The sequence below is a fragment of the Mercurialis annua genome, linkage group LG4, assembly GCF_937616625.2.
Source record: "Mercurialis annua linkage group LG4, ddMerAnnu1.2, whole genome shotgun sequence".
NCBI lineage: Eukaryota > Viridiplantae > Streptophyta > Magnoliopsida > Malpighiales > Euphorbiaceae > Mercurialis > Mercurialis annua.
In genome coordinates this window covers 17817729-17826926 of record NC_065573.1, presented here as the reverse complement: position 1 = coordinate 17826926, position 9198 = coordinate 17817729, and the positions used below count along the sequence as shown (strand labels likewise).

At 31.5% G+C, this 9198-nt stretch overlaps 1 protein-coding gene across 1 annotated transcript; it reads left to right on the top strand.

Moving 5' to 3' along the window:
* The first annotated feature begins 4281 nt into the window (after window positions 1–4281).
* Window positions 4282–6272, top strand: LOC126679126 (trans-cinnamate:CoA ligase, peroxisomal-like). Its single transcript, XM_050374067.1, has 2 exons — window positions 4282–4479; window positions 4695–6272. The coding sequence occupies exons 1-2, from the start codon at window positions 4282–4284 to the stop codon at window positions 6264–6266; spliced, it is 1770 nt and encodes a 589-aa protein (XP_050230024.1). The 3' UTR covers window positions 6267–6272.
* The last annotated feature ends 2926 nt before the right edge of the window (window positions 6273–9198 follow it).

The window sequence follows — 9198 nt, the reverse complement described above, 5'->3', positions numbered from 1 at the left end:
TAAAGAGAATGTTGGATCTTAATTGACATTCAATATCTCTTCTATTTTGACCATGACAATTAACACCAAAAGTTTTTTTTTTTAACAGAAGATAGATATGTATTAATGATAGGCAAGTTACATGAACAGAGAACAGAAAAACAAATAAAACGTAACAAAAAATAGAAAACCCGGAAGCAATGAAAACTACAAGGAATTTTTCACAGTTTGAGCCCACACATGAGCATCCTTGTTGAATCGTCGAGGAATGTAATGGAATTCTGAAGTGTCGAAAGCTTGTTGTAGATGCCAAATATCTTCACAAATATTCTGCCAGACAACATTAGTGCAAATCCTTGAATTTATCGTAGCAGATACTTGAAGTGCATCTCCTTCAAAACTAACAGAATGCCAACCATTATAAGATGCCCAATTCATGGCTTCCCGAAGAGCTAACAGTTCAAGAATACCCGGATCCCAGATGTGTCGAAAAATAGCAGAAAATTTTGCAATTGGCTGTCGTTGAGAGTTTGTGGCAATTACGGCAATAACTCCCAGCTGCTTCTGCTTGTCAACTGCCGCATCGTATTGAAGAACAATTGTATGGTCCGGAACACTCGGAAAGCAAATCGGACATCTCTAGCGACAATCAAATTTTTCGATCACCAAACTGTCTAGTGGAAGTTGGCGGGCACCAACTTTAGTTCGCGGGCGCGAACTTGATCAGATAAGAATAAGGCTGAAGCTCGCGGGTGCCAGATTCAACAAGTGTTGAGAGTGAACTTTAGTTCGCGGGCGCGAAGTAGACCTCGCGGGCGCGAAGTTCAAATCTCCAGAAGCTGATTTACAACGGTCATTTATTGCACCCAACGAGGTGCTGGCACTTCAGCAGAGGACCGTTGAGAACTTTCTCCAAGGAGCCGTTCGCGGGCGCGAACTCCAGTTGGCGGGCGCGAACCTTGTCTGGCAAGGCATTCTTGGAAAAGTTGATTTGTTGCTCTTTTGCTTCACACAAAAGGAGTAACGGGAAGAATTATATGGAGGCCTATATATATGGAATAATTACAGAGTTAGGCTTTTTTTGGGCCCAAATTACATGACTACTTTATTTCTCAAAAATATTACACATGTACCAAAAACGCCAAATTATTACAATCACTACCTACTTTGCTGATGTCAGCGCGCATCACTATGCGCTGACATCAGCGCGCATCAGGAGGCCTGACACACGCGTCAAGCCTCCTGACGCGCTGTCTAATGCACCAGCAAAGCTGGTGCACTAGCACACTGACTCGCGTGATGCGCGGGTCAGTTTGTTTGAATTGTTCATTGAACAATTCAAAGGAGCTGTGCTTTTTTGAATTGTTTAATGAACAATTCAAAAACATTATAAGTATTATTATATTTTAATAAATATATTAAAAATATTATTTATATATTTTCTTTTAAATGTAATTATTTATATATTTATTTATTTAAATTATATTAAAAATAACATGTTTTAAAATTTTATTATTAATATGTCTTTTTAAATTCAAAAATATTATTTATATATTTTCTTATTTTTTATGTCTTTTTAAAATTTCTATTACTAATATTTTTTATACATGTCAGAAACTTATCGAAAATAATTTGTTCTATATAAATTTAAAAAAATATTAATATTAATTTAATTTAACAAATATAAATAATAGAATTAATTAAAAAAATACTAATATTACTTTTTAAAAAAAATTTTAGATCAAGAAGTGAATTATATGTAGTAACTTGAAGTTTAATCAATTTGATACATACAAAAGACATTTAAAATATTTTCAGTGCATATTTGATACATATTCGTCTTTTGAAACCTTTTTTTTATTTTTTATGTCTTTTTGTAAGTTCTATTACTAATTTTTTTATACATATCAGCGACTTGTCAAAAATTTAATTGAATCAACCGATTGATATATGATACATACAATTGGTATTTGAAAAATATATTTGATGAATATCCGATACATATCTGATACATCTCCAATAAAGATCAAATACATATCTGATACGTATTTGATACATTTTTGTTGTTTGAAACCTTTTTCTTACTTTTTATGTCTATTTTTAAGTTCTATTATTAATATTTTTATACGTTTCAAAAACGTATCGAAATTTTTAATACATGCTTTATGTATATATATTTACTATATACATTTTTTCAGATGTAGTAAATTGAAATTTAATTAATTGAATTTTTAAATTGTTATTTTTTATCTTTATCAATTTAATTGAATCAAATGATGTATATTTGATATATACAAAAGGTATTTGAAAATATATTTGATGCATATCCAATACAATACATCTCTGATAGTACATATAGACTACATAATTGATACATCTCTGATACATATACAATACATAATTTGATACGTATTCGTTGTTCGAAACTTTTTCCTTACTTTTTATGTCTTTTTTAAGTTATATTACTAATATTTTTATACATCTTAGAGACTTATCAAAAAAATTAATAGATGTATTTCATATATATTTTGTATATATATTTCATATATACATAATATATAATTTATTTATATATATACGATAGATACATTTTAAAAATGTATTAAATAGATAAATCGTTGATACACAATTTATACATAATATATACATTTTTAAATACATTTAATAAATATATTTTTTAAATATACTTAGTAAATACATAATCTATGCATAATAAATATATTTTTAATGCATCAAATCCGTAGTTTGGTGTGTAAAAATAATGTGTTCGATAAGTAATTTATAAAATTGTATAAGATAGATACATTTTAAAATGTATTAAATATATAAATCGTTGATACATGATACATATATTTTTTAAATAGAGGGTATTTCGATAATTTTATTTTATATTAATAATAAATGTGGCTACTTTTTCTATTTTTATAGGATAAAAATATGTTTATTTTTTTCTATTTTTATGAGACGGTAAAAATATTATTTGTGTATTTTTATATTTTTAAAATTTAATATATTTATATTTTTAAAATTAATACTAAATAAATAAATTAATATTAGTATTTTGAATTTTAAATAATAAATAAGTAAATAAATAGGTAAGATGAGAAAAAAATTTAAATAAATCATTTATTTTAAATGTGAGTTAAATTTTAGATATTAGATAAATAAGTAAGTAAGTAAGATATTTTAGTTAAAAAAAAAAAATAGGTGACCTGATCCGCGTCACCCGCGGGTCAGTGGATCATGTGCACCAGCTGGGCTGGTGCACATGTTCGCGCGTCAGCAGACCTGACGCACGTCAGGTCTGCTGACCTAGGTTTCGTATTTTGTGTAATATTTTAAGAAAAAATGTATCACATTATATTTATTATAATATGGATTGTACCGCATGTTATTTTCTCTACTTTTTCAAAAACTTATGTAACTAACCCATATATATCATACTATTGTGTGTGAAAAAGGGTTGACAACCAAAGCTTTAAAACCTCTCAAACAATCTTCAAATCTTGTGTGATAAACCTTTAAAATTTGTTGGTTTAAGAGTGAACCCTAGAAACTCTTGTTGTTGTTTGGTTTATAGTTTTGCCTAAAAAAACTATAGGTTGTTGTTGTTGTTAGTTGTTGGTTTGGATTGAGCCTTTAAAAACTTAAGTTGGGAGTGAACTTGTAAAAACTCCAAGTTTAATGAAAACCTCTAGTTTGAGGTAAGTGGATGTAGGTAAATGTGTTAATCACCGAACCACTATAAATTTTGTGTGTTCTTCATCTCAAACCTCCATTAGATTAGTTGTAAACAAACTCTTAATCCGCAAAAAATTTTAGTGGCAACTATTCAACCCCCCTTCTAGTTGCTATTGGGTTACAGAGAATTGATAATAAAAAAGAACTAAATATGATAATTTCTTATTTAAATCCAGTCAGTAAATTTTTTATGAATCTATCCAATCAGATATTGTCTGAATGAAAAAAGAAAAAAATAATGAAAAGTTCATGGATCATATATATATATTTAGGTTAGATATTTCCACTAAATATATATTTTGGACCTAATAGTATTATTTTAGCACGTTTTTTTTTCTCGAAAACTGCATTTTACCCGTTTTGGTTAAAAACCGCGATCGTTTTTCAAGCAACTCGACCCGAGAGTCGGTCCGGTCCGATTTTCAAAACATTGACTAACACCCACGCTAATCCATTTTTGTATCTTAAGCTTCCTATATAAACCCCTCAATTTCCATCAAACTTCTAAATTCAAAACTCTCCCTTCTCTACTTTAACTATTAGTTTTTGTCTATTAGAAAAATGGATAATCTTCCAAAATGTGATGCAAATTATGTTGCTCTTTCTCCATTATCTTTCATGAAAAGAGCTGCTTCTGTTTATGCCAATCGCACTTCTATCATTTATGAATGCACTCGTTTCACTTGGGCGCAAACCTATCATCGTTGTTCTCGCCTCGCCTCGTCCCTCCGTGCACTCAACATCGTTAAAAATGATGTCGTAAGTTCTCGTTTAATATTTTCCATTTTGCGTATATATTTATGTTAAGAATGTTAAGAATTACCAATGAGTTGTAACTCAAATAGTATAAGCCCTAAACAACAATTCTGATAGGTTGTGTGTTCGATTCCTCCCACAAGCGCTCCTCCTTCCCGTTTCCCAATTATTAAAAAAAAGAATGCTGAGAATTTGTGTTATTTTGGTTGTGCATGCAGGTGTCTGTCCTGGCTCCGAATGTTCCTGCTATGTATGAGATGCACTTTGCAGTACCAATGGCAGGAGCAATCCTCAACACGATCAATACTAGACTTGACGCCAAGACCATAGCCACCATTCTCCGCCACTCTGAAGCCAAGATATTCTTTATAGACTGCCAATATGTTCCTCTTGCACAGGATGCCCTCCGGTTACTCACCGATGAAGCGACTCTTCCTTTGGTTGTTGTCATCGATGACATGGACTCACCCACCGGAGTACGACTAGGCGAGTTTGAATACGAAAAACTTATCCAAATGGGGAATCCTGATAACATCCCGGAAGAAATTCAAGACGAATGGGATCCGATTGCCTTGAATTACACGTCAGGTACAACTTCGGAGCCGAAAGGAGTTGTTTATAGCCATAGAGGTGCTTATCTCAGTACACTTAGCCTGATTCTCGGCTGGGAAATGAGCAATGAGCCTGTCTATCTTTGGTCTCTTCCTATGTTTCACTGCAACGGCTGGACTCTCACATGGGGAACCGCTGCTCGCGGTGGTACCAATGTCTGTATCCGCAACACAACGGCGTACGACATGTTTCGCAGCATCAATACACATAAGGTGACGCACATGTGTTGTGCTCCAACCGTTTTCAATATCCTTCTCGAGGCGAAACCAGACGAGCGCCGCCAAATTACATCCACCGTCGAAGTTCTCACAGGCGGCGCGCCACCGCCAGCTTCACTACTCGAAAAAATAGAGCCGTTGGGATTCCATGTCACGCATGCTTATGGACTGACAGAGGCAACCGGGCCAGCACTTGTTTGCGAGTGGCAGAGGAAATGGAATAAGCTGCCGAAAGATGATCAAGCAAAACTAAAAGCCAGACAAGGAATCAGCATGCTTACATTAGCAGATGTAGATGTGAAAGATCTTAAGACGACGACGAGTGTTCCGCGAGACGGAAAAACAATGGGAGAGATTGTGTTACGAGGAAGCAGCATAATGAAAGGCTACTTCAAAGATCCAAAAGCAACAACCACGGCGTTCAAGAATGGCTGGTTCGCCACCGGGGATGTCGGAGTCATACATCCGGATGGGTATGTAGAAATTAAGGACAGATCAAAGGATGTAATAATATCAGGCGGAGAAAACATTAGTAGTGTCGAATTGGAATCGGTGTTATACAGACATCCCAGAGTTTTGGAAGCAGCAGTAGTCTCCATGCCGCATCCGACATGGGGAGAAAGTCCGTGTGCTTTTGTTGCTGTCAAGAAAAACTCGCATCAACAAACATGTGACGTTAAAGAAGATGATATCGTGTCTTATTGCCGGAAAAATCTTCCCAAATACGCGATTCCGAAGAAGGTCGTGTTCTTGCCGGAGTTACCAAAGACGTCCACCGGAAAGATTCAGAAGTTTCAGTTAAGGGCATTGGCAAAGACTTTTGAAGTGTCTAATAATGTTGACAAGTTCAAGAAAGACAGCAGCGAAAAGGCTGGTACATCATCATCGTCGTCAGATCAAGTTGGAGATCATGCTCATCAGCCTGTTCGTAAACATGTTCTTGCTAAGTCTCGTCTTTGATGTATTTTTTTTAAGAGTAATGCTATATATCCCTCCTTTTTAACCCATCTTTTTTAACTCACCTGACGTGCCAACAAATTAGTGGATGCATTAAAAGTTGTTTTTTTTGGATATATATTTTTGGAGGAAAATTAAACAAATTAAATGCTGTCACGTAAGGGGTAACAATGAAGGAGATAAATGGTGGGTTAAATAGCATTTTTTTTTTTAAATTTGAGCAAACGGTCAACCCGGTAATTTGCGGTTAAATAACTCTCTCAAACAAATGTAAACTGAAGGACTTGGCCATTAGGCCAAGCCTTCAAATACAATAATTTCAATTTAATCAAATGTTAAAATAACATTGATTAATTAGATAATTATTAATTCTAAATTAAAATAAATCTAAAAATAAATTTTTTATAATAAAAATAAAATTTTATAAATTTAAAACTTAAATAAAAATAGAATTTGTGGAAATTTGTGAGTTCAATTAAATTATAATCATATTTTTTAAGAATAATAATTTTTGTAGTAAAATATATTAAAATTGAAAATATTTAAACAGCTAAAAAGTTTATGAAAATAATTTGTAATAACAGTTTTTATAAATGAAATTAAATAAATAGTATATATAATTGAAAATCGTTAAAATAATTTATTATAATACATTTAAGGGTTTAATTAATTAAAAACCATTCAACTTTAACTTTATTTTGTTTATATCCTGGTCTAAGAAAAAATTCAATTGTACCCATATTTGAATTTTTATGTTTCACCTTTTCTCGAGTATTAAATTGACATCTTTTCAATTGATTTTTTTAAAGTAATCCTTCATTTTTAGCGTATATTCTAATTAGACGTTAAAGTTATTATTAGTACAAAAATACATTCTTTCTCATAAAATTTTAAAATTTATAATAATTTTTTTATTTAAGTTATATTAATTATCAATAAATATTTTATAAGTAAAAACCGTAAAAAAAATACCTTTTAGACAAAACGAGATAAATTTATTTTTTTAAAAAATAATTATCGGAGGACCATCATAAGGAGGAACAGTTGAAACAAATTTGTTCCCCCTTCAAAGGAGGAACAGTAAATTTTCCTTCTTATATGGAAGGAGAACGGCGGCAAATTCGAGGTTGGGCGGCGGTCCGAGGAAGTCGGGTGACGGGTCCGACGAAAGTATTCTTTTTTTATTTATTTTTTAAATGGAAAAAATAAATTAAATTTTAGGACGTATTTAGACATTTTTAAGGATGAAGAACTTGTTTGTATTTTTTTAATAGAAAAAAGTATGAAATAATCCTTTTATTTAGTTGTTTTTAATAAATCATCTTTTTTTTTTGAAATTTAGGGTAGAGGTGAAACATAAAAACCGAAACAAGGGTAAAACTAAATTTTTTTCTAGGTCCAAAAAAATTAAAGGTGGGTGGTTTTTAAATAATTAAGCCTACATTTAATAGTAAAATTAAATAATAATTTATATAAATTTAGAACTAGTAAAAATATCAAATGACTAATAGATAAAAATAATAGATAAAAATAAAATAAAATAAAAATTCTCTAATTATAATAATATTAGAATAAAACATTTAAGAAATTACAAATTTAATTTGGAAATTCATGATAAATACTTAAAAAAACAATAAACTTTATAAATAAATAAATAGAAATACCATTAATAGTAATTTTATAATAAAAATGTTGAAATAAAAATAAATTAAACAAACAATTTAAATTAATCAAACAAGAATAATTATCTAATGATATTTGCTTATATAATAAAAATTATTAGTCAATATTCACTAATGGAAACCGAATTCCAGCATAAATATAATGTAACCGAGTCGTACATAATTTGTCTTTCTGTAAGAATCCTAGCACTCACAAAAAAGGCGAAAGCTTAAAGACATCGACGCTCAAGTTCATGAGACTCCCTGAGCTTGAAGAATGAAGAGAGATCCGCCTGGATATCCAAAAAGACCGACTCCTTAAAGACTCGGTCAAAGAGCGTTGTCCGAACATATTGTTAGAGATCCAATATATGAAGAATAATATTTAAAAGACCGAATATGCGGGATCACTTCCCTATTTGAATGCAAACTCCTATTTAAGAAGATAAACTTATTTAGAAAGATACTTCTAAATAAGACTTCCTTTGGATAAATAATCACTTTCCTATTCAAACACAAAGCTAATAAGTACAAATCACTTTTCTATTTGAAATCAATTAGGTATTCTCTCAATTACTATATAAAGAGGTTGCGGTATATCTAAAAACACAATTATATTCAATACGCTAAACGCTGCTCAAAGCTCAATACTGACTTTGACATCAGAGAGTTAATCGGACAACCACCGCCCGGTTAGAATTTTATCCTGTTCTGCAGGTTTAATCATCGGATCAGAAGACAAACTCCATCAATTGGCGCCGTCTGTGAGAAAAGTTTGAAAACTCCAAACTCGAAGGACCTTTTCTGAACTCAAAAACAAATTTCTCAATTGAAGGAATGACTTTTAAAGGATCAAAGCTCAAAAATAAGAACCTAGTGGATCCAAAAAACCTGGACCAGACGCCTCCGCAAGGTTTAAACACCACAAGAATATCCAATGTCATCGTCAACGATAGTCCTAATCCATTTTTAATTTTTAAAATAACTTTATTCACCCCATTCTAAGGTAATATTTGAGATTTCAACTTTCCTATTCAAATAAAAAGCTACTAAGTAGGAATCACTTTCCTATTTGAGATCAATTAGGTATTCTCTCAACTATTATATAAAAAGTTTGAGATATGCCTAAAAACACAATTACATTTAATATGTTAAAACGTTGCTCAAAGCTCAATACTGACTTTAGCGTCGTAGAATTAATCGGATAACCACCATCCGGTTAGCTGTTTTTTCTGTTTTGCAGGTTTAATTATCGAATCAAAAGGCAGACTCCA

What these genes read in the sequence shown, in the direction of transcription:
- LOC126679126 (XM_050374067.1), top strand. Translation starts at nt 4,282, where the DNA reads ATGGATAATCTTCCAAAATGTGATGCAAATTATGTTGCTCTTTCTCCA. An exon ending in ACATCGTTAAAAATGATGTC is followed by an intron (nt 4,480 to 4,694) that starts GTAAGTTCTCGT and finishes TTGTGCATGCAG; the next exon opens with GTGTCTGTCCTGGCTCCGAA.